The sequence below is a fragment of the Lathyrus oleraceus genome, chromosome 5 (assembly GCF_024323335.1).
Source record: "Lathyrus oleraceus cultivar Zhongwan6 chromosome 5, CAAS_Psat_ZW6_1.0, whole genome shotgun sequence".
NCBI lineage: Eukaryota > Viridiplantae > Streptophyta > Magnoliopsida > Fabales > Fabaceae > Lathyrus > Lathyrus oleraceus.
This window is the reverse complement of record NC_066583.1, coordinates 523694461-523721168: the sequence shown is the minus strand read 5'-3', so window position 1 is coordinate 523721168 and position 26708 is coordinate 523694461. Positions and strand designations below refer to the sequence as shown.

The 26708-nt window shown below is 36.6% G+C and overlaps 1 protein-coding gene across 4 annotated transcripts; it reads right to left on the bottom strand.

The window, feature by feature from the left end:
• Window positions 1-101: 101 nt before the first annotated feature.
• Window positions 102-22242, bottom strand: LOC127086020 (3-deoxy-manno-octulosonate cytidylyltransferase, mitochondrial). Of its 4 annotated transcripts, none has more exons than XM_051026693.1 (8): window positions 21977-22242; window positions 2323-2368; window positions 1747-1833; window positions 1545-1669; window positions 1146-1285; window positions 950-1001; window positions 730-840; window positions 102-321 (listed from the first exon to the last, which is right to left on the bottom strand). In XM_051026693.1, exons 1-8 carry the CDS (start codon window positions 22229-22231, stop codon window positions 229-231), a joined length of 909 nt encoding a protein of 302 aa, XP_050882650.1. In that variant the 5' UTR covers window positions 22232-22242; the 3' UTR covers window positions 102-228. The 4 variants fall into 4 exon arrangements, with proteins under 4 accessions (XP_050882650.1, XP_050882652.1, XP_050882651.1 ...); XM_051026695.1 differs by having other exon boundaries at window positions 1747-1779; XM_051026694.1 differs by lacking the exon at window positions 21977-22242 and adding an exon at window positions 3575-3917 and having other exon boundaries at window positions 1747-1779.
• Window positions 22243-26708: the final 4466 nt, after the last annotated feature.

The window sequence follows — 26708 nt, the reverse complement described above, 5'->3', positions numbered from 1 at the left end:
ATCATTAAAAAATATAAATTGAAACAACTTATTCTCAATGTTTACACTTTATTTGATAGATAAAAGAAAAAATAATTAAAAAATGACATAGTAATTTGAAATTTTTAGTTTGTGCAAAAATGATAAAATATATATAAAAATATATATGTACTCATAACACGATATAATCATCCTTAAACAATAACTAAAATTAATTTTCATACAGTTTCACTGCTATAACTTGATGTTTTAAGACAAGTTTCTCTCGTGCATAAGAGCTTCTATTTTTCCAACATCTTCGGGAGTGTCAACACCATGGGCCTCATGGTTAACTTTTATAACCTACAACAGCAAATAACAAAAATTAACTCTAGTAACCTTTACAAGTTAAAATAGAAACAAGTACACAACATTGATATGAATGGTAACTGGTAAGGTTACAACAATAAACTCAGTTATCAGCTATGCTATGTACAACTGTAGTGCAATCAATAAAGACTACTTAATGAATTTTTATCAATAAATCACAAGTTTCATAAATTTAACAAAGTATAAGAAATATGACTGAATTTTGAATTGGTTAGCCATCAGTTAGTTTTTAGAGAAACCACATCTAATGACAAGTTGGTAACCAGACTTTATACTAAGATTTGAAGCGTATTAGATTATTATAGGACTTCATATAAGGTCAATTTGAAAATAATCAAGTAAAAGCTTGAATATTTTAAGAGGAATGAAAATCGATAATACCTTCATCTTATAGCCATTCTCAAGAACTTTAAGCTGCTCCAAGTCCTCCTCAAGTTGATATGGAGTAGGTTGAAGATCTGGGTATATCTTTAAAAACTTTGTATCATAACTCTGGAAGATGAGTACACAGAAATATTATCTCACAAGGAACTTGAAGAAACAGACTAATTTTGAGCAACGGTTGCTATGTCGGCCAATTAAAGGAGTTGAACATTAATACCTGAATCCCAAGATGAAGCAAATAAGGGAACTCTTGATTGACTTTCCCTGACCTGTAGCAAGTATGCAGATATTTATCCAGCTTTACAAAATGAATACAATACAAAAAAAAAATTAACAAAACTTTCACAAGATGTCTTGTGAGTGATGAAATAATTAAGACTCAAATTCAGAAATTTCAATTAGTTCTAGCTTACTTATTGAATGGGATTAATCCTCGTGAAAAATAGATGGCATAACCATGATTATCAACCACACATTTCACCCTGTTTGGATCAAGCGCATCTTCAGGCTTTAAAGAGGTAACTGCAGTGCTGAACACTGCGTCTGGCGCTGCCTGTAAGGAGCAAGATAAATTGCAGTATTAGTGGAAGAATAAAATATTTCCTTTTGGACATAAAGTTATGATTCTTAGATGTAATGATCCTCAATATAACCTGATGCATCTTTGATTAGCAATTTGGAAAAGTGGATTCACCATTTATTTTAAGAGTTAAAGTGCACATATTGATTACAGCTTAAAGTAAATAATAATTAATTCATAGAACTTTCATTTTCTGGCATGAAAAGAATAATTCATTTTGTTCAAATTGTACCTGCAAAGCTTTGACAACACCATCTATTATTTCAGGTTCAATAAGTGGTTCATCACCTTGAATGTTTACAACAATATCATACTTTTTCCCGAGCTTCTGTAGGGCTTCACTGCAGCGTTCAGTACCTAATAAGCAAAACAAAGTATGAAACAATGCGAGGAAAAAGAACTCAATAGTTGAAATATGCTACTAGTATGCTTACCATTTCGGCAAGACTCTGATGTCATTATGACATCTGCACCAAAATTCCGACAGCAGTCAGCAATCTTATCATCATCAGTTGCCACAACTAGAACCAGAGGAAACTACCAATTAGACCTCATAGAAGTAAGCCAGATAGATATTCACATGTTTACTAAGAAAATACTATACTATAAAAACGAATATTTTGTTATTAAATATGATACATCAATCGGGGGAGTAAAGCGAAACTGATAGAACTTGGAAGATTTGGGTATTTCTTGCCTTCAATAATTCAACAAGACATTTTAAATGCATGAACAAAGATGTTAACTGTATAAGCTGAAATGAAATACAAATAGTTTACTCATCCATATATAATTTAAAATGGGAGTGTGTATAATTTTTATTGCTCTGTTCAAATAAGCCACTCAGAAGCATTTGAAAACAGATACGAAACTGTGGTTTACTCTTGACGCAAAACTCTGCATATTAAAATTATGTGACCATATGTCATGTTCAGAGAATATTACAAGTCAAGGTTATATATTAAAGTTAGTTTAGCCAGATTGGAGAAAGATCATGCAAATAGACCTACCAACATGATCCAATGAAGCTGCCAGCTTTGCCCTTTCCCATGTTCTCTGTAAAATTCAGCTTATTGTAGGTAAAGCACATCATCATTTGATCATTAGAGACAACAACTTTTGACAAGAAAAAGTGCTAGGAATAACATGTCAACAAGCCATACTAAACGTTTCAATTTCTAATGTCTAATAAACTAAAAAATTTATAAGCCAAATAAGTATTTAGTGTACATTTGTTTGAGGTTCCTGAAGCCCCCAACGATCATTTCATTTCAGTGCATTGAATTTGATGAAAATATGTTGCTATGTTAATATATTGTTTGATTACAAAATTGTCTGCAGCAAAACTGATTTTGATATAACCAATACTTTCTAGCATTACCAACCAACAACCAACGACCATGCCTTTCATTTTCTTTGAGCAAAATTGATTACGGACAGGATCCACAAAATCCTTTGTACTTTACCATACAAACAAAATCAGTTCTTTCAAACTCACCTTTAACATATAATTATCAAACATCAACTTTTTAAACCTCATTCTTTGTAAAACAACTCATAAACATCAAGGAATATAGGTTGGCACACCAAAGAGCAGTTGGGTGATGCTATGTGAGTCAAGTGGTCGGGTGATTTGGGAAAATATCTTAAGGACCTTATGCTACATCAAAAGGTATCTAAGCAAACTTTTAAGTAGATTATTGATAATGTAAACCAAAGGCTTAGCAACTAAAAGGCTTGGATTTTATAATTCTTGGGGAGAGTTGCTCTAGCTAAGTAAGTTATTCAAGCTCTCCCTTCATATGTCATTCAATCGGCTTGGTTTCTTAAACCAGTCTATTGTGACGAAATTAGTGTTATCGATGGTGGACGGTGGACCAAGACAGAATGCCAAAACTTCACTACTTTAAGCCGTAATTTCCATTGTGAAGTATCCAAACAATGGAACCACATCTTTATTCCATTCCACTCCATCTCATCCCACCAAACAATGGAATGACATCTTTATTCCATTCCACTCCATTTCATCCCGCTCCGATTGTATACGGTATCCAAACATAGCCAAGAAATCGGGTGTTGCCACTCTAGTTACCGAATATTTTTTAAAATTACAAAAACAACTTCAAATAAATCTTTTGTTAATAAGTTTGGTCAGTGAATACGTCTTTCATTAGTTAAAAAGAGTTAAAATCACAAGAAAATTTTGAAAGAAGAAAGCAGAATTTTGTAGAGAGAGAGAGAGAGAGAGAGAGAGGAAGCTACCTGGATCATAGGCTTGCCAAGAATTTGAACGAGAGGCTTTCCAGAGAAGCGAGAGGAAGCAAATCGAGCGGGTATGATGCCTACGACCCGGCTACGGAATTTGTTGAATCGACGGAGGTAAGCGTGAGCACCGGCAGCAGCTGCAATTGAAACTCCAATCACGATGCCATGGATGATCCATGCCTTCGAGTTATTGGAAGAAGCAACCGAGGAAGAAGACGAAGAAGACGATGAAGGTGAGGAACTGATTGCCATCACGGGAGAGAAAATGACAGTGGCAAAGTGGACAATAGCTTTAGATCTGTCTTGTCTCGGTTATATCCATTTCCAAATGTTCTCCTACTATTTATTTTTGGATTCTTTTTATTTGATCCTTTTCTTTATAAATAATCCATTTTTAAAAATTAAATCCAAAAATACCATACTTCAATAAAAAAAATTAAAAAATTAAAACTATCCTATTTTTTTAGCATGACATACAAAACTCGAAGTGAATTGGTTGATGAATTCAAAAACCTTTGATCCATGTCTGGTTTCACTAACCCATAATCTTTCTCAACTTAGGAGGATAACAAATGGCTATCACAAGTTAATTAGACACTAGCCAAAATCTTTTTTTTAGCATAAGTTTTGTGGGCTTCCATAAATAGAAAAATCCATTCATTTTATTACTTATTTTTTAAGTTAATCGAATATTTGAGATGAAAAAAAGAATGTTGAGTTCGGATATGTATCTCTGGACGAAATTTGATATGGTCCAAAGATGTATATATGTATTATCCTGATAATTTGAACTTTAAAGTTATTTTTTCTGTTATTGTTATTATAGATATGTTGCACTCCGATATGTTTCTCCAAACTATTGTGAGTGGGATGTTAAAACAAAGTGAAGCATGATGTTAAATCGGATGAAGTGGAGAATCACATAGTGCATGGCCTTTTGAAATGGCAAACCCTAAATGTCGGTGCATGAATAATGGAAAGTGTTCTAAGTATTATCCAAAGAAGTTCCAAAATGTCACCATAGTCGATCAAGATGGATAACTGATTTATAGAAGAAGGGATAACAATTTTACAATTGAGAAGAATGGAATCATGATTCATGGCGGTCATGTTGCTCCCCATAACCCACATTTGCTTATGAAATATGAAGCATATTGTCATACCCTAAAATTTACCTTTCCTTTTCTTTCTTTTAACATACCTCATTTGCATACATCAAATCATATCATGCATGACCATTGCATTTGGTCATGGAATCACAAGCATGACCAACTTATATATTGTATCTTAACCCTAGGGCTTCACTTTGTCTTACTTGTCGATTAACCCTTACTTCATGAAAAAATTGTACTTGTTTGTTCTTGATATTCAAGTAATTAATCATGCTTCAAAGCAAGGCAAAGTCAAGATCTTTGATCAAGGGAAATGCAAGTTTGGTCATGGGGATTCAAAGGTGGTTCATGTGTTGATTTCCATGCCACAACCCTCAATCTTCAAGCCATGTTCTATATCACTCAAGCCCTAATCAAGATTTCAGCAAGGGATGCTCATTCCATCATCATCATGGCTTAAAATTCAAGAAAACATCAAGTTTGCACAAGGGGTGCAAGATGGTTTGACCTAATTTGCAAGTGTGTCATGTATTTGGTCTAAACTTCATAACTCCTTGAATTTTTATCCAAATTCCAAGCTTCAATGAGATAAATGTACCTTTTAGAATCCTCAACAACTTTTATTCAAGGGTCAAACATCAATTCATTCATTTAGGACCTCATTTGTGTCAATGACCAAGTTGCAAAAATGGGCTAAAACCTTGTCATGACCCCTACTTTCCACCCTTGCCATTTTCAGCTCAATTATTCTTTTGACCTCATTCTTTTTTCATTGTGTTAAGCTTATGCGGGTGCTCAAGCCCCCACTATGTTGACATTATTTTCAGTACTATATATATATACATAGAAAGTTTGAGAGATTTTTTATATTTTTATTGCAATATATGCATATATTGTTATATCTGTTATCGATATTATTAAGAATCGAATGCAAAATCGTATTAAAGATTAATGGTAAAATGATCGTTTAATCACTTATATAGATAAAAATGTTTTTATATACCTTGAGAATAAGAAAATTATTTCACGTTTCAAAAATATGAAAATTACATAAGAGAACAGTTTTGATGTAAATTTGTACTTTCAAAACTGAAATGTTAAAACGTACTTAAACGTCAAGCTAATGTGTATCCTAAGGACACAGGTTAAGGATATTAAAAGTAGAAAAATGCTAGATCTTTGTGAAAGGGAGTAATAAGATGGTAGAGTCCATTATTCTGAGTGGGAGCCATGGTAGTCAAAATCGTAATCCACTTGTAGGATCGAACGATTTTGCGATCTTTGATATAGGCTTGGAGATCCTGTGAAGGCAAAAAACTCGTATTTATGTGGGGACGGTGGGATCGCAGTGCAAAAACGGTTGGAGCGGTAGGATCCTAGTTCCTGCCGTTTCAGTTCTGAAACTTTTGAAATAGATTTTTTTTTGCCGTAACATGTGCATCACTTATTTCTCACACTCAATTCCATTTAAATTCCAACCCACATTATTTTTTTCAAAACTTCCCAATATAGCCACTAAATTTATTAATTCTATGAACCACCTAACCTATTTAATACAACCAGATACTTTGTACTCCATATTCCTCTCACGTACTTCAAAATTTTCAAAGTTTAAATATACCTGCTTCACTCCTTTTAATTTTATTTGTTGAACACGGTAAGAATACAATGAACTCAAACTTTATTGATATTGCAAACTTTACTCGATAATTAAAACAGAAAATTGAGGTTGTATAAGTAGCCTTACATGAAACTGCCTAAAACTGAAACTCCTAATTTTCAACCCTCTACACTAAAGAATAGGACTTACTTAAACTACTCCTTTTGACTAAGAATTTATTAACTAACTAAAATTCAAATATTAATTAAAACAAATATTAATATTTCAACAATTCCTCCCCTAAACTAAGCACGCATACTGCATTTTAGTTTAATCTTCTGCTGCTTGTACTCCCAGTTGTTTCCGAACTTTCACAAATTGATCCAACTTCAATGGCTTGGTCATGATATCTGCAAGCTGATCATTTGTTCTACAGAACTCCATATTAACAGCTCCATCCTTAGTTAGATTTCTCAAAAAATGAAATCTCACATCTATGTGTTTACTTCTCCCATGAAAAACTGGATTTTTGGCAAGCTTAATGGTAGAAAAATCATCGCAAAACATTGTAACACAATCAGATTGAGAACCTTTAATTTGTTTTAGAATGTGTTACTGTAAGGGCAAATTGTCAGACAACATACAAACACAAGTTTCGATGATGACAAATGACCATCATAGATGAATCGGCATTGTCGATTCCACGTCTACAAACAAATGCAACACATCACTTATCGTATCCTTTCCTATGATTATCTAAATCTGTTATAATTCTTAAAAACATATGTGGACAAGATGTGATCATGACAAAATGCATGAAAATCACAAAAATATGAAATTGTGCAGATGTGCAGGTTTTGAGTCGACCATACAGGTCAGCACATGAACCACGGGTCAGCGCATGATGCTTTGAGTCGACCACAGGTCAGCGCATGGAAGCTTTGAGTCGACCGCAAGGGTCAGCGCATGAGCCACGGGTCAACGCATAACACAGACCAGTTGGTGACTGGTCAGCGCATGATGGCTTTGAGTCGACCATAGGTCGGCGCATGGCATAGTGCAGTTGGCCACGGGTCAGCGCATGAAAGACTTGAGTCGACCATAGGGTCGGCGCATGAAACTTTCATTTTCCCACGGGACAGCGCACGCCGACCTATGGTCGACCGCTCAGGCGTAAACTCAGTTTTCTGAGTATTTTCCACTGTTTGAAAAGCTGTTATTTTTGGTTGGTAAGCTGTTACTATAAATAGAAGTAAAATCACTTTTATCAACTAACATTTGCAAATTTGAATTCAAGTGTTCAAGGAAACAAGAAAGAGTGAAAAAGGTGTCCAAGATTCATCATCTTCATCTTCAACATTTCACAACACATCAACTACACACAATCATTTTTGATGTGGTTCGTGATCGATTAAAAGTGATAAGGTTCGAAGCTGTGATCGGAGAATCCGGTTCGGGTTGAAGCTTGTGGCAGGTTCTTTCTTGAATAAAGCCGTTAGGGTTTTGTCCTCCAATACCGGTTTGTGTTTGGGGGTTTTTGGACGAATTGCTTCATCAATATTCAGCTGAGCGAAGGTGATTGAGAAGAGGAAGTCTTCTTCAGTCTAGTAGCGGATTCGGTGATATTGAAGTGAAGGATTCGGGTTCGATTCGTTGTGTTCGAGATCAGTCGGGCCGAGGGTTTGAAGAACGGAAGATTCTTCAGCAAAGGGGCTGGAATCGGAGGTCTAGCAACAACGATCGAAGGTCTTGATTCATCTTGAATCAAGGAGCAAGGATAGGAAGCATCATTCAACACATTGGGAGTTCTGTTGTTTACTTGCTTTGCAATCCTTGTATAAACGGTTAAATTTCACAGGTGATATCTAATTAAATCATCTTAATTCTAAGTTTAGAATTGAGGGCAGACGTACCCCGAAGCGAGGACGGCGGGGTAACTGTCTCATCAAATCTCTGTCTTCTTTAATTTTCTGCATAAGTGTTTTTCAACTTAAAAATTAAGTGATTTTAGTTTAAGAAATTTTACCAAACATTGATATAAGTTGAGTAAGAGATCAAAACTGCTGTTTGAATACAAAGTACAATAGTATATTGTACTAGGTCAATTTGAATTACTTACTCAACTCAAATATCACTTGGAGTGTTTATGCACACCAAGTGTTTGTTAATTTGCATAAGCCAAAGTTGTCTTAAGTTTGCATCTAGTTTAATTTGGTATTTTGGATCATTGGAACTAGGCTTGCTAGTAAGTGAAACATATCATTGATTGTGCAAATAGTATAGTGATTCGTATTTCACTTTATCTCTATTCCATTAGCTTAACGCATATCCGGTTTTCCAATAACGGTTCGTTTTAGACTAAAATTTTCCTCGGCCGCTTCCGCACTTAAAACAAATTTTTAAAACCAATTTTAAATTGGTAGCGCCGACTCAAGTTTTTAATTGGGATCTATTCAACCCCCCCTTCTAGATCTGTGCCATAGTCTAACAAGTGGTATCAGGAGCTCCGGTTCACTCCGTGCTTCAAAATATAACTTTGATAGAAAATGGCTAACGAACCTAAAGGGGCTTATAATAGAGCTCCCGTTTTCAATGGTGAAAATTATAGTTATTGGAAAGACTGTATGCGGGTGCACATAAATTCCATAGATAGAAAAATATGGAATGTTATTCTCAATGGTCCAATTCAAATAACCATGACCAATGAGAACAACGAATTGGTGCCTAAGCCCGAAGCATAATGGACCGATGATGATGAAAAGAAATACAATTATGATTGGAAAGCCAAAAATATCCTAATCTCCTCATTAGGTGTAGATGAATACTATCGTGTATCCTATTGTCCTACTGCTAAGGCTATGTGGGATTCACTACAAATTGCCCATGAGGGGACGAATGATGTTAAATTGGCTAGAATCAATACACTAACACAAGAGTTTGATCTCTTTTTCATGGAGCAAGGGGAAACCATTGCTGACATGCAAAAGAGATTCACTCATCTCATCAATCGATTACATTCACTTGGTAGGCCTATTTCCAATGATATTGCTACTAATAAGATCTTGAGATGTCTTAACAGGGAATGGCAGCCGAAAGTGACCGCCATCAAAGAGGCAAATGATCTTACCACATTGGACTTGACAACATTGTTTGGTAAACTACAAGAGCACGAACAAGTTCTCTTAAGCTTGGAACAACACGAAAAGAAAGATAAGAAGGACAAAACAAAAGTGAGTGAAAAGAAATCAATAGCTCTAAAGACTTCCTCCTCAAAGTCTCAAGCAAAAGAGCAAAGTGATTATTCATCGAGCGACGAAGAAGAAAAGGACAAGAGTGAAGATATGGGGTTGTTCGTCAAACGCTACAACCGTTACGTGAGAAAGAACGACATCCAACATTCCGAGAAGAACTTGGTAAACTTCCGGAAACAATCTAGGTACTCTAAAAATGATGACTCAAAAGGAAAAATAACTAGAGGGTCATGCTATAAATGTGGAAAGCCGGGTCACTACAAACCGGACTGTCCGATGAACAAGAAGACAAAAGAAAAAGAATCATACAAATCACACAGGAAACCATCAAAGGCAAGGAGGGCATACATAGCTTGGGAAAGCGATAGCGACTTCTCCGATGATGAAAGTTCTAGTGATGAAGATGAAAATGCAAATCTATGTCTCTCTGCTCATCAAAAGAACAAGAAGAAACAGGTACGACATGCTAAATATGAAAAATCCTCTAGTATGTCCCATCATGAATTGCAAACTGCTTTTGATACTTTACACTATGAAGCGAAAGAGGCCTTTAAAAGGCTTGCCTCAAATAAGAAATTTTTTTCTCATTTGGAACATAAAATTCAAGAATCCGAAAGGAAACTTGAGGCACTTAAAGCTTCTATAGTGGAAAGCACAAAAACAAGTTATGAGGACCTTAGGAGTATAAGGATGAACTTTGGGTGTGATACTTGTTACATTTGGCAAGGTGAAGTAAGAAACCTAAAAGCCAAACTTGACAAGGCTCTTGAGCCCAAGATTACCTTTGCTATCGATAAATCAAATTTTCGAAAAAGTATGGTTAATCCATATCAAAAATATAAATACGTTGTAAAGGATGAAGATAGCAAAAGCAATCAAAATGAAAAGTTCTCTTGTCTTTATTGTTGCAAGAAAGGCCACTCCATTGCTAAATGTAGGTTTAGGAGATTTTTAGTTCCTAAAGACACTTATCAATGGCTGCCCAAATGCAACCATTTCGTTCCTCACCACTCAGGACCCAATAAGCAATTGGGTACCTTCTCTTGTTAATTATCTTGTCACAGGTACAATGCATCGAGACTACCGAGAGAAGATGGGTTCTCGACAGTGGATGCTCAAGGCACATGTCAGGTGACATATCTCTCTTCATTGACTTTGTGGCTAAGAAGAAGGGATATGTAACTTATGGTGACAACAACCGTGGAGCAATACTTGGTAAAGGTAGTGTAGGTAACCCTTCTTCCACTACTATTTCTGATGTATTGCTTGTCGAAGGTCTTAAACACAATCTACTTAGCATCAGTCAATTATGTGACAAAGGATACAATGTATCATTTTCAAAAGATTGTTGCAAAATTGTACATAATGATGATAAGAAGAGTATGTTTAATGGCCTGCGTGTGAACAATGTCTATATGCTTGACTTAAATGAAGTATCGTTAACAAGTGACAAATGCCTTGTAACAATGAGTGAAGATTCATGGTTATGGCATAGGCGTTTAGCACATGTTAATTTCGATTTACTAAATAAAGTAGTCTCAAAAGATCTAGTCCTAGGTCTCCCCAAAATAAAATTCACCAAGGATCATCTTTGTGATGCTTGTCAAAAAGGGAAGCAAACGAGGATCTCATTTAAATCCAAAAACATCGTTTCAACAACGAGACCTCTCGAGCTTCTTCATATGGATTTATTTGGGCCATCTAGGATTAAAAGTCTAGGAGGAAACTATTACGGTTTCGTAATAGTGGACGACTTTTCTCGATTTTGTTGGACTATTTTCTTAGTAAGCAAGAGTGATACGTTCGCCGCCTTTGAAAGATTTGCTAAGCTTTCCCAAAATAAACTAAATACAAACATTGTTGCAATTAGAAGCGATCATGGGGGTGAGTTTGAAAATCACTTATTTGAAGAATATTGCGGTAACCATGGTATTGATCATAACTTCTCCGCTCCACGTACTCCTCAACAAAATGGGGTTGTGGAGCGTAAAAATCGAATTTTAGAAGAATTGGGAAGAACAATGATCAACGAAAGTGGCTTACCGAAATATTTTTGGGCCGACGCTATTAGTACGGCTTGTTATGTTCTGAATAGGGTGCTCATTCGCCCCATTCTAAACAAAACACCGTATGAACTTTTAAAAGGGCGAAAGCCAAATGTTGCTCACTTACATGTTTTTGGTTGCAAATGTTTTGTATTGAACAATGGAAAGGAAAACTTGGGAAAATTCGATTCCAAGGCCGACGAAGGTATCTTCCTCGGATACTCTCAATCTAGCAAAGCATATAGAATATACAACAAACGATTACTTGCTGTAGAAGAGTTTGTACATGTTACTTTTGATGAATCCAATCCGAGAAACGTCGGAAAGGGTAGTGTTTTTCATGGTGCAGGTACATCTACCGAAGACATACTCTAGGGTGGCGAGCCGGGGATTGATCAACCCGACATAGTCAAAATTGAGGAGGACAAAGATGTACACAATAAGAAAACCGAGGTAGCTCATCCGCCTTCAAACAATGATCTCCCTCAAGCTTGGAAGTCTTCCAAAGACCATCCAATCGACAAAATTCTCGAAGATATCTCAAAGGGAGTAACAACTCGATCTAAGCTAAGTAATTTCTGTTATCACTTCGCTTTCGTTTCGCAGATGGAACCTAAAATCCCTAAAGAAGCCCTACTCGATGAACACTGGTTTTTGTCAATGCAGGAGGAACTTAATCAGTTCACCAGAAATGAGATTTGGGACCTTGTCCCTCCTCCGCGAGATCATCGAGTAATCGGCACCCGATGGGTGTTTAGGAACAAGCTGGACGAAAACGGGGTAATAACCCGTAATAAGGCGATTTTAGTCGCGCAAGGGTATAACCAAGAGGAAGGCATCGACTATGAGGAAACTTATGCGCCGGTTGCCCGACTCGAGGCTATACGCCTTCTCCTTGCCTTCGCTTGTGCAAAAGACTTTAAACTATTCCAAATGGATGTTAAAAGTGCATTCCTTAACGGTCACATAAATGAAGAGGTTTACGTCGCACAACCTCCGGGTTTCGAATCTCATGAGTATCCTGATCATGTTTATAAACTAAAAAGGGCTTTGTATGGCCTCAAACAAGCTCCTAGAGCTTGGTATGAGCGACTAAGAAATTTTTTACTCGATCAAGGTTACTCAAGAGGAAAGGTTGACACAACCCTCTTCATTAAACGCCAAGGAAAGCATTTGATATTAGTGCAAATTTATGTAGATGATATCATATTTGGGTCTACTAACATGAATCTTGTGAGAGAGTTTTCAGACCTTATGCAGGGCGAATTCGAGATGAGTATGATGGGGGAGCTCACATACTTTCTCGGTCTGCAAATTAAACAGCTCAAAGAAGGAACTTTCGTGATCCAGACAAAGTACTGTTTGGACCTTATCAAGAGATTTGACATGGCAAAAGCTAAGGCCATAGACACCCCCATGCCTACTTGTACAAACTTGAACAAAGATGAAGACGGTAAGGAAGTAGATGTAAAACGGTATAGAGGTATGATTGGTTCACTCCTTTATCTTACTGCTTCTCGTTCCGATATTATGTTTAGCGTATGCATGTGCGCAAGATATCAATCATGTCCCAAGGAATCCCATTTAAAAGCCGTTAAACGAATACTTCGATACCTATCCGGTACTCCGAAGTATGGACTATGGTATTCCAAAGGTAATGATTGTTCATTGGTAGGCTTCTCCGATTCCGATTTTGCCGGTTGCAAATCGGATAGGAAAAGCACCAGTGGCACTTGTCACTTATTTTCAAACTCTTTGGTCAGTTGGCATAGCAAGAAACAGGTTTCAGTTGCTTTGTCAACCGCCGAAGCGGAATACGTTGCCGCCGGTAGTTGTTGTGCCCAAATCCTATGGATTAAGCAACAACTATTGGATTTTAACCTCAAACTTGAACGTATTCCCATTTTTTGTGACAATACAAGTGCCATTAACCTGACCAAGAATCCTGTGCTACATTCTCGCACCAAACATATCGAAATTCGACACCACTTTCTTCGGGATCATGTAGAGAAAGGTGACATTGTATTCGAACATGTTAATACTGAAAATCAATTAGCGGACATCTTCACAAAGCCGCTAGCCACTGAACCTTTCTTTCATATCCGTCGAGAACTTAGTATTCTTGATATTTCGGAACGGGCACTATAATCTGCTGTTTTACCTTATTCCATTTAAGACTATAATCTTGTACTTCTAACAAGTTGATGTTGTTGCAAGCACAAGTTTATTGTTCATCAAGTTACTTCGGCATCAAGGTGATACTGTTCCCTTCTCTCTCTCTCTCTCTCTCTGGAAAGTTTCATGGTTAAATAGCTATACTACATAATAATATTGTATATATGTGCATGATGTATCTCTTTGGATGTTTATTGTTGTATGGCATTCTAATTATGCATCAAACATGTGAGCATATGTGCAGAACAGTGAAAAACTCCAAATTTCTCATGCATTTACATTAAAATTCTCATTGTGTATTGCTGACAAAATAACGGATGGTTGTTTCCGTCGAGGACGAAGTCATTAGGACATAAAACTGCATATGCATCTGAATTTGTTTGTTGTTTGACTGAATTCTCTGCAATGCTTGTTTGTGCAACATTAATTTTAATGTTTATCTTCTCTTAATTAATGATTATCGTTCAGTAATGATATTTGGTGTGATATTATTATCTGATAGTGTTATTTCCTGTTGAATTTTGTGTTACGTTGAATAATCATACCTTGTCTCTTTTTGATGTTGTCAAAGGGGGAGAAGAGTACAAGCAGCCAAAGCCAAAATGTTCACCACAATTAACAGTCGGTTTTGCAGATAGATAGCCTTAGATTACAAAAGAAATGGGGAGTGTGCATAATGTGTAATAACTGCATATTGTTTGTCTTGTTGGCTTTGCACAGGTTGTCATCATCAAAAAGGGGGAGTATGTAAGGGCAAATTTTCAGACAACATACAATCACAAGTTTCGATGATGACAAAACAAATGACCATCAGAGATGAATCGGCATTGTCGATTCCACATCTACAAACAAATGCAACACATCACCTATCGTATCCTTTCCTATGATTATCTAAATCTGTTATAATTCTTAAAAACATATGTGGACAGAATGTGATCATGACAAAATGCATGAAAATCACAAAAATATGAAATTGTGCAGATGTGCAGGTTTTGAGTCGACCATACAGGTCAGCACATGAACCACGGGTCAGCGCATGATGCTTTGAGTCGACCATAGGTCAGCGCATGGAAGCTTTGAGTCGACCGCAAGGGTCAGCGCATGAGCCACGGGTCAGCGCATAACACAGACCAGTTGGTGATTGGTCAGCGCATGATGGCTTTGAGTCGACCACAGGTCGGCGCATGGCATAGTGCAGTTGGCCACGGGTCAGCGCATGGAAGACTTGAGTCGACCATAGGGTCGGCGCAAGAAACTTTCATTTTCCCACGGGTCAGCGCACGCCGACCTATGGTCGACCGCTCGGGCGTAAACTCAGTTTTCTGAGTATTTTCCACTGTTTGAAAAGCTGTTATTTTTGGTTGGTAAGCTGTTACTATAAATAGAAGTAAAATCACTTTTATCAACTAACATTTGCAAATTTGAATTCAAGTGTTCAAGGAAACAAGAAAGAGTGAAAAAGGTGTCCAAGATTCATCATCTTCATCTTCAACATTTCACAACACATCAACTACACACAATCATTTTTGATGTGGTTCGTGATCGATTAAAAGTGATAAGGTTCGAAGCTGTGATCGGAGAATCCGGTTCGGGTTGAAGCTTGTGGCAGGTTCTTTCTTGAATAAAGCCGTTAGGATTTTGTCCTCCAATACCGGTTTGTGTTTGGGGGTTTTTGGACGAATTGCTTCATCAATATTCAGCTGAGCGAAGGTGATTGAGAAGAGGAAGTCTTCTTCAGTCTAGTAGCGGATTCGGTGATATTGAAGTGAAGGATTCGGGTTCGATTCGTTGTGTTTGAGATCAGTCGGGCCGAGGGTTTGAAGAACGGAAGGTTCTTCAGCAAAGGGGCTGGAATCGGAGGTCTAGCAACAACGATCGAAGGTCTTGATTCATCTTGAATCAAGGAGCAAGGATAGGAAGCATCATTCAACACATTGGGAGTTCTGTTGTTTACTTGCTTTGCAATCCTTGTATAAACGGTTAAATTTCACAGGTGATATCTAATTAAATCATCTTAATTCTAAGTTTAGAATTGAGGGCAGACGTACCCCGAAGCGAGGACGGCGGGGGAACTGCCTCATCAAATCTCTGTCTTCTTTAATTTTCTGCATAAGTGTTTTTCAGCTTAAAAATTAAGTGATTTTAGTTTAAGCAATTTTACCAAACATTGATATAAGTTGAGTAAGAGATTAAAACTGATGTTTGAATACAAAGTACAATATTATATTGTACTAGGTCAATTTGAATTACTTACTCAACTCAAATATCACTTGGAGTGTTTATGCACACCAAGTGTTTGTTAATTTGCATAAGCCAAAGTTGTCTTAAGTTTGCATCTAGTTTAATTTGGTATTTTGGATCATTGGAACTAGGCTTGCTAGTAAGTGAAATATATCATTGATTGTGCAAATAGTGTAGTGATTCGTATTTCACTTTATCTCTATTCCATTAGCTTAACGCATATCCGGTTTTCCAATAACGGTTCGTTTTAGACTAAAATTTTCCTCGGCCGCTTCCGCACTTAAAACAAATTTTTAAAACCAATTTTAAATTGGTAGCGCCGACTCAAGTTTTTAATTGGGATCTATTCAACCCCCCCTTCTAGATTCGTGCCATAGTCTAACAGTTACATCCAAATACACTGGCAAGCACAGGATGCAGTTGCTACGTATTCGGCCTCAGTTGTAGAAAGAGTAACTACTGGCTGCTTCTTGGATGCCCATGCAACAACTCCACCACTTAACATAAATACATAGTTTGAGGTACTTTTCCGGTCATCTATATCATTGTCATAATCGTTGTCCGTGTAAGCTACTAACTCGTCCTTGCACCCTTTCGAGTAGAAGATGCCTAGACCAATTGTTGACTTAATATACCTTAAAATTCTTTTGGCTACAAGCATGTGTACTTCCTTTGGATTTGACATGAACCTACTAATAAGACATATACAGTACATTAAGTCAAGCCTGGTTGTTGTCATATACATCAAACTCCCCACCATCTGCTTGAAAAGAGTTCCATCAACTTGTTTTCCTTCCTCTTCTCTTGATAGCTTAATACTTCCAGGGACTATGGGATTTTTTACTCCATTACAATTTCCCATGCCAAGTCTCTCGAGAACTTCTCCTGCATATTTCTTCTGGCTTATGTGTATTCCTCTCGCATTTTGACGCACTTCAACTCCTAGGAAGTATTTCATTTCGCCTAGATCGGTCATCTCGAATTCTCTTTTCATAGAATTTTTGAATCCTTGCATCATGATCAAATCATTACCAATAAAAATAAGATCATCAACATAAAGACTTATAATTAATATTTTCTCTTTTTCTTTGATGAACATAGTGTAGTCATAGCAACTCCTTTTAAAATCTTCATTGAGGAAGTAGCTTTCAATCCTGCTAAACCATGCTCTTGGAGCCTGCTTCAACCCATAAAGTGCCCTCTTCAGTTTATAAACTTTGCTTTTCTCCCCTTTTACTTCATATCCTTGCGGTTGTGATACATATACGTTCTCATGCAGCTCTCCGTGCAAAAATGCACTTTTGACATCCAATTGATAGAGTTTCTAGTCATTTCTTGCTGCTAGAGCTATCACCATTCGGATGGTATCCCATCTTGCAATCGGGGCAAAAACTTCATCGTAGTCTACACCTTTCTCCTGTGCATAACCCTTGGCCACCAAGCGAGCTTTGCACTTCCTAACTTCATCGTTCTCATCCAGCTTTGTTCTTTAGATCCACTTTACGCCAATTATTTTTGCTTTTGAGGGAGGTTGAACTAGCTCCCAGGTTTAGTTCTTTTTTATTGCTGCTACTTTCATGTTCATGGCATCTCTCCAATTTTTCTCTTTCACTGCTTCTTCATATAATAAATTGGATCAGTAGACATAAACATAAGAAAAATTTGTGCCACATCTTCTGATAATTCACCTCCACTTGTATAGTCTTGAAGGTAGATTGGAGTTTTTCTTGTTTTCTTCGCTAAGGTTGGTGGAGTTGTCGCTTCATTTGAAGAGGAATCCTCAGTTTCTAAGTGTTCTTCTTCTGATTCACTAGTGGTATTTTCATCTTCATTTTCATCTAATTCCTCAAGTGATTCCTCATAGGCTTCACCCCAATCAAGTACATCACTTTTTGATTTTGCATTTGTCCTCCCCCAATTCCAACAACCATCTTCCTCAAATATTACATCTCGATTGATTGTTACCTTCATAGTTAAAGGATTTATCATTTTGTATCCTTTTGATTTCTCGATGTATCCAATGAATACCTGCTTTTGACTTCTAGCATCAAGTTTGAATCTTCTAGCTTCTGGTACATGAACGTTTCCTACACATCTGAACACTTTAGAATGTTCGACGCTGGGCTTGAAACCACTCCAACACTCTTCTGGCGTCTTGTCTTTTACAGCAAATGCAGGGCTTCTGTTGAGCACATGGCAGACCCATTTTGCGGTTTCTGGCCAAAACATTTTGGGCAGTCTCTTCTCTTCCAGTATGCAGCGTACCATATTCATAATTGTGCGATTCTTGCGCTCAGCGACTCCGTTTTATTGAGGTGTATAAGCTATTGTCAATTGTCGCTTGATTCCTTGAGCTTTACAGAAGTTTGAAAATTCATTTGAATTGAATTCTCCTCCTCTATTTGTTCTTAAATAACACAAAGCCAAACTAGTTTCTTCTCTGGCATGGTCTTAAATTCTTTGAAAATAGTGAAGGTTTCACTTTTCTCATTTAGAAAGTAACCCCAAAGTTTTCGACTGAAATCATCAATGAATGTCAGTATGTACCTTTTGTTTCCATGTGATTCAGGAGAGATTGGACCGCATATATCCGAGTTAATAAGTTGCAGTTGTTCTTTGGCTCTCCAGATGCTTTTCTTGGGAATAACTTCTCGATGTTGTTTTCCGACCATGCAGCTTGTACAGATTTTTGATGAAGCATTCAATTTTGGAAGCCCTCGAACCAATTTCTTATGCAACAACGCCAAATTCTTATAGCTCAAATGACCAAACCTTTTACGCCATACTTCACCAAGGTTATCAACATTTGCTTTGAATCATGTAGACGTTGATATAAGAATGTTCATTGTCATAAGGAACATTTTATTGGTGGTCATCATGCTTTCAATTATGCAGCCTCTATTAGGATGATATAGCTTGCAAACTCCATGCTTAATTACAATTGTGATGTCTCGATCTTGGAGTTGCCCAATACTTAGTAAATTGTTGCATAATTCAGGAATAAAAAATACATCACTTACAGTTTAAGTGCTTCCTCCAAACTCCGATCTGATGTTTCCCTTTCCCATTACTTCTAGCTTTGAGTTATTTCCAAGCTTTACTGAGTTCCAGAAGCTTTCATCCAGCTGTACGAACCATTCCTTGTTTCCGGATATATGATTTGAACATCCGGAATCAAGAAACCATACTCCCTCTTTCTTGTTTTGATGAGAATCTGCTTGTGCCATCAGCAACATCTCTTTGTCTTCGTTAAACTTAGCATAATTCTCTCTTTTCTCCCATGTTGGACACTCTACTGATAGTGTTCCAAATTATGACACTTGTAGCATTCCACATCAGCCCTACTTGTAAATGGTCTGCCTCTACCTCTTCCTCGGCCTCTCATTATGCCTCTGTCTCTGCCTCTTTCGTAACGCTCCTCATGTGTCACCTTCAATGCCTGCTCCTCCTTATTTGAACCATTCATTCTTTGCTCATAGATAAGGAGGTTGCTTTGGAGTTTATCAACTGTTAGAGTTTCTATATTATTAGACTCCTCAATGGAGCACACAATGTAGTTGAATTTTGTCACAAGAGACCACAAATTTTTTGACGTAATATCGTTTACTTTCATAGTCTCTCCGCAAGCTTTCATCCACTTTGCTATAGAAAGAGCTCGTCCAAAGTATGCATTGACAAATTCTCCCTCTGTCATCTTCAGTACCTCGAACTCAGTCTTCAAAATTTGAAGTTGAGCTCTCTTCACTCTAGTTGAACCTTTGAACTTTTACTTCATCAAGTCCCATATCTGCTTTGAGGTGTCATCATTTAGTATTGTCTCCAGAATTTCTCTACCAACGGCTTGATAAGAGATAATTATTTACCTTTCTGTCCTTTAGCTTTTGTTCTGCAAATGTTTTTGTCTCCTCATCAGTGGGCTCTCGGTTTTGTGAACCAACAACCACTCCATCCTTGACCAAGTTCCACATCTCTTTAGATCTGAGGAAGTTCTCCATCAGCTTTGCCCAATGCTCATAGAAGCCATCAAATTTGGGAATAGCTGGTTGCACAAATTTGCTGCTACTACTGCTATTTGTCATTCTCACGAATTTCTTTAAATTCTCTATCTTTCTTTGATCAGGCCTCTTTGATGAGGCTCTGATACCAATTGTTGAACAGGGTAAGAATACAATGAACTCAAACTTTATTGATATTGCAAACTGTTAAGAATGTGTAATTATGTCTAACTTAACCCTACAAAACCGGTTGGTAGAGTGAGGACTGCCCCCGCTTATAAACACATGTTCTATTGTCCGATGTGGGACTCTTAACATACACCCTCACACCCAGGACTGGACATCTGGAGCATGGAAATAAATGGTGGGTGGCCCGATAGTGGAAACCATAGTAGGTGACCCACCGGATCTTAAACCAGGCTCTGATGCCATGTTAAGAATGTGTGATTTAACCTAACTCCACCCTACAAAACCGGTTGGTAGAGTGAGGACTGCCCCCGCTTATAAACACATGTTTAGACCATATATTGTTCGACGTGGGACTCTTAACACAAACTTTACTCGATAATTGAAACAGAAAATTGAGGCTGAATAAGTAGCCTTACATGAAACTGCATAAAACTGAAACTCTTAATTTTCAGCCCTCTACGCTAAAGAATAAAACTTAAATTATTCCTTTTGACTACGAACTTATTAATCGACTAAAATTCAAATATTAATTAAAATAAATATTAATATTTCAACATTATTCACATTCAGGACATATACTTTGAGCCTTTCCCTTTCTTATGTACACCTTTTAAACTTTTTTTCTTAAATTTGTATGTTATTTGAATTATTTTAACTAAACTATGTTTTTTATATAAATATACATGCAATATATATCAGTTTATAAAATCGGTAGGATCTTACTATCTGAGTTACGATTCACGATTTTGTGACCCCTCTCCGATCCCGCATAGTATCTCGATTTTGACTACCTTGGCGGGAGCATCTTTGCGTATGGAAAATTCATAATGTGACTAGTACATGGGAGATGATGGTTCGCTGGAAACCATCAAATCCTAGGAAGTGACTTCAAAATTGCAATGTTGCTGCCTCAAATCATGCTGCATGTACGGGTGTGATTAGAGATGACAAAGGTTATTTCATTGTCTGGTTTGCTACACAGTTGGGATCCTGTACTACTTTTAGTGCTGAAATATCGATGGACCATCATTCATGGGATCAAAATTGTTTAGGATAGGAATTTCCATGATGTAAAGATCTCTCTAACTCCCAGGTGGTAGTATAGCTGATCGCATATGGGTGCAGTAATAATATGCTATTATCTCAATTAATCCATGAGGTGTTTCAATGAAAAAGTCGCAAACATTGGATTCATATTAGAGTTGTTCAATCAAATCGTAAATGCAATGGCAAAAGAGAGTCTCACCTTACAAAGCCAAATTATATTTCTTATGCGTTTATCTATGTTTGGATTGAGGGAATATAATGGAATGGAATAAGGTTATGTTCAATCGTTTGGATTGAGTAAAATAAGATGGAATGGAACCGAATATGATGGAATGCATTCCATCTCATTTCATCATTTTCTATACCTTCCGATTTGGGAGGAATGACAAAATTGCTTTATTCCATTGTGAAGTATCCAAACAATGGAATGACATCTTTATTCCATTCCACTCCATCTCATCCCACCAAACAATGGAATGACATCTTTATTCCATTCCACTCCATTTCATCCCGCTCCTTTCCATTTTGCTCCGATTGTATACAGTATCCAAACATAGCCAAGAAATCGGGTGTTGCCACTCTAGTTACCGAATATTTTTTCAAATTACAAAAACAACTTCAAATGAATCTTTTGTTAATAAGTTTGGTCAGTGAATACGTCTTTCATTAGTTAAAAAGAGTTAAAATCACAAGAAAATTTTGAAAGAAGAAAGCTGAATTTTGTATATAGAGAGAGGAAGCTACCTGGATCATAGGCTTGCCAAGAATTTGAATGAGAGGCTTTCCAGAGAAGCGAGAGGAAGCAAATCGAGCGGGTATGATGCCTACGACCCGACTACGGAATTTGTTGAATCGACGGAGGTAAGCGTGAGCACCGACAACAACTGCAATTGAAACTCCAATCACGATGCCATGGATGATCCATGCCTTCGAGTTATTGGAAGAAGCAATCGAGGAAGAAGACGAAGAAGACGATGAAGGTGAGGAACTGATTGCCATCACGGGAGAGAAAATGATAGTGGCAAAGTGGACAATAGCTTTAGATCTGTCTCGGTTATATCCATTTCCGAATGTTCTACTATATTTATTTGGATTCTTTTTATTTGGATCCTTTTCTCTATAAATAATCCATTTTTAAAAATTAAATCCAAAAATACCATACTTCTATAAAAAAAATTAAAAAATTCAAACTATCCTATTTTTTTAGCATGACACACAAAACTCGAAGTGAATTGGATGATGAATTCAAAAACCTTTGGTCCATGTCTGGTTTCACTAACCCATAATCTTTCTCAACTTAGGAGGATAACAAATGGCTATCACAGGTTAATTAGACACTAGCCAAAATCTTTTTTTTAGCATAAGTTTTGTGGGCTTCCATAAATATAAAAATCCATTCATTTTATTACTTATTTTTTAAGTTAATAGAATATTTGAGATGAAAAAAAGAATGTTGAGTTCAGATATGTATCTCCGGACGAAATTTGATATGGTCCAAAGATGTATATATGTATTCTCCTGATAATTTGAACTTTAAAGTTGTTTTTTCTGTTATTGTTATTATAGATATGTTGCACTCCGATATGTTTCTTCAAACCATTGTGAGTGGGATGTTAAAACAGTTAAAGTGAAGCATGATGTTAAATCGGATGAAGTGGAAGAACCACATAGTGCATGACCCTTTTGAAATGGCAAACCCTAAATGTCGGTGCATGAACAATGGAAAGTGTCTAAGTATTATCCAAAGAAGTTCCAAGATGTCACCATAGTCGATCAAGATGGATAACTGATTTATAGAAGAAGGGATAACAATTTTACAATTGAGAAGAATGGAATCATGATTCATAGCGGTCATGTTGCTCCCCGTAACCCACATTTGCTTATGAAATATGAAGCATATTGTCATACCCTAAAATTTACCTTTCCTTTTCTTTCTTTTAACATACCTCATTTGCATACATCAAATCATATCCTGCCTGACCATTGCATTTGTTTATGGAATCACAAGCTTGACCATCTTATATATTGTATCTTAACCCTAGGGCTTCACTTTGTCTTACTTGTCGACTAACCCTTACTTCATGAAAAAATTGTACTTGTTTGTTCTTTTTATTCAAGTAATTAATCATGCTTCAAAGCAAGGCAAAGTCAAGATCTTTGATCAAGGGAAATGCAAGTTTGGTCATGGGGATCCAAAGGTGGTTCATGTGTTGATTTCCATGCCACAACCCTCAATCTTCAAGCCATGTTCTATATCACTCAAGTCCTAATCAAGATTTCAGCAAGGGATGCTCATTCCATCATCATCATGGCTTAAAATTCAAGAAAACATCAAGTTTGCACAAGGGGTGCAAGATGGTTTGACCTAATTTGCAAGTGTGTCATGTATTTGGTCTAAACTTCATAACTCCTTGAATTTTTATCCAAATTCCAAGCTTCTATGAGACAAATGTACCTTTTGGAATCCTCAACAACTTTTATTCAAGGGTCAAACATCAATTCATTCATTTAGGACCTCATTTGTGTCAATGACCAAGTTGCAAAAATGGGCTAAAACCTTGTCATGACCCCTACTTTCCACCCTTGCCATTTTCAACTCAATTATTATTTTGACCTCATTCTTTTTGCATTGTGTTAAGCTTATGTCAAATATCATTTGGCCCAATTTTGGTTCAAAATTCACGAGGGAATCAAATGATATGGCATCATGAACATAGGACCTCAAAATGGCCAAGCATGTTGCAAAGTGCTTGACCAATTGCCTAGCCCAATTTTACAAGTCACAACCTCAACTTCACAAGCCTACAACTTTCACCTCAAAGCTCCTTTTGGATTTATTCTACTCCATGAAGTGATCATTTGGATCAAAGAAAATCACAAAATGCACGAGTATATTGGATTTGGCCTAAGCTTGAACATGGTGACCTAAACTTTGTTTGGTCAGTGACCTATAATGTTGAAACTTGCACCAATCAACTTGGGACCACTTCTCACACGTGAAAATCAATTAACCATGATCAAACTCATTTGAGTACAACTTGAAATGACTTGAGAAGCTCCAAAATCACGAGTTTGGCACCAAAATTTCACACGAACGGGATCTGAAATTTTCCAACTCAATTCACATGAATTTAAGTTTATTTCATACGTATTTGAATCCCAACATATTCCATATAAATAGAGGAAGTTGTTGCCTTCACTGGCAATCTTTTAAAGCCGAAAAACCATGCCACCATTGGAGCATGATACCTCAAATAACCAGTCAAGCTCTTTTTCGATTCAAGCTCTTTTCCTTCCATTTCTTTGCCCAAAATCCTTCATCGGCATCCTATGAAGGTGTTTGAAGCATTGCTTTAGCCTGAATCTTTCTGCAACCTAGCTTTCGGATCCACCATTGTTGACTTCTTAAGCTTCATTCGAATAGGTAGATACAAGTTACAACCTTGAGCAAATAAGTTACCACACTCTTCGCCTTATTCCACTGATAATAGCCCTCTTTTACTGGTTATTTATATTCAGTATTCACCATTTAATTTTACTTTGAAGAACTAGGGTTCTTCTAGTTTTTGAGCAAATTCTCCCTGCTCAGAGCAAATCAATTGCTCTGATGCAGGGATACATGAACGATGAGATGTTTCACAGCTGAATCCATGTTTGATTCATGTTAAAAACACGAGTTCATGATGTTGCAAAATTGAAAATCCCGAGGTTGAAGACGAAGCTCTTCGGGCGCTTTAGTGTGAAATTCAAATGTTCCTTCCAATCAAAACGCGCCACCTAGTTAGCCTGGATTCAAATTGTTTTTAATTTCTTTTTTATTTCATTTCTTCTAAAATTAATTTTAAATAGCTCCCTTAACATTTTTTAATTCAATTTTTTTCCATAATTCCATAAAAACATTTTCTACATCATACCATTTTTTGCATTTTTTAAAAATCATTTTTGTATTTAATGCATATTTTCTCTTATTTTCCATTTAATTTTCTTTTTGCATTTTTACTTTAACCATTTTAAAATATTTTGAACCCAACTTTTGAGGTCCATTCACTCTTAATTTTGTGGACCTTCCACATTTTTGTTGGACTTTTGTTTGATGGTTTGATCCCTCTTTGACATTTTCTCTTTTATTTTCTTTATTTAATCAATATTAAATCATTATTAATTGATTTTTATTTTCTTTTGATGATCATTTGATATTTTGAATTGAGTTTGATTGCTTGGTGGATGAATTCTTCCTCATCTCAAATCATTGATAGATGGACTTAAGGTTGATCAACTTTCTTTGATCCAAAACTATTGATAGATGATTTTGAATCATTTTCAATACTTTGCATCAATGATAGGTTAATGCTCGATGCGTCATATTTTGAGTCCTTTGATTTGTGGATAGAATGATCCCTATGTGATTGACTTGATTCCCTCTTTCACTCTCTCTACTTTCATCTTTTTCTTATGTTTTAACTATTGTGTTGCATGTTGTAGGAGATTAACTTTGTGTTAGTTCTCTAACATATCTGATACATACATTGTTATTGACCAACCTCTGATAGGTATGGCTTCTATATAAGCCTACTTACGATTGCTTAACATAACGCTAAATTGTCCTGACACAATTGACTAATCATTAACTCCTAACATTAATTCATTACTCTTTACATTACTGTCATTTATTTCTTGCCATTTGATTCAAGTCATTTAAGCTTATGTCATTTACTTTTATGTCATTTACTTAATGCACTTTTATTTTATGTCCTGTTAATTATCACATTATTCCATACTTTATCCATCTATATTCATTTGTTACTCTTATCTTGTTTGACAGTTGACTTGTTAAAGTTTAATGAACCAAAACATGATAAAGTAACTTGAACCTAATCTTAATCATATGCTTGATCTGGAGTATTGAAGACCCTTTGGACTTGGGACTTTGACTTAGGATTTAGGCCCCTTTGCCTAAATTGGAGTGACATTGACCCTAAGACCTTGTTGGCACTCTGACTTGCCCTTGTCCCTATTGAGCTTTTGAGTTTGTGTTTTGTTTCATCTGCTTTATGCCTTTTGCATTCATCTGCTTAAGTTTAACACACTCTTGCACACACATGGCTTTCTCTTAGGCTACCTAACAATGAGACATATGTCATTACACTTTGCACCCACATGACTTTCTCTTGGGATATCTAACAATGGAACCATAGGCTAGCTTTGTATGATCATCCATCTTTTGTCTGTTCATCAATCCTTTCCTTTGATTTGCCTTGATCCAATTCAAATTGGATATACTAAATCCCTTCATTTGTTACATTCCCCCATTGTCTTTGTCAAGTGACTATAAGTTCTTTGGTCACTTGATGGGACTAACCTCTGTCACTTTGGAGCTTCAACCTCCCAATAAGTTCAAGACCCCCATTGGACTACAACTATCCTGAGCAATTAGCCATCTGACTCATCCCCACATAGCATCTTTGGGAATCTGGTT

Coding starts and splice junctions, on each gene's coding strand:
- LOC127086020 (XM_051026693.1), bottom strand. CDS start 22,231: ATGGCAATCAGTTCCTCACCTTCATCGTCTTCTTCGTCTTCTTCCTCG. Junction 2,369..21,976: donor TTGGCAAGCCTATGATCCAG/GTAGCTTCCTCT, acceptor TGAATTTTACAG/AGAACATGGGAAAGGGCAAA. Junction 1,286..1,544: donor GTGTTGTCAAAGCTTTGCAG/GTACAATTTGAA, acceptor TGCTCCTTACAG/GCAGCGCCAGACGCAGTGTT.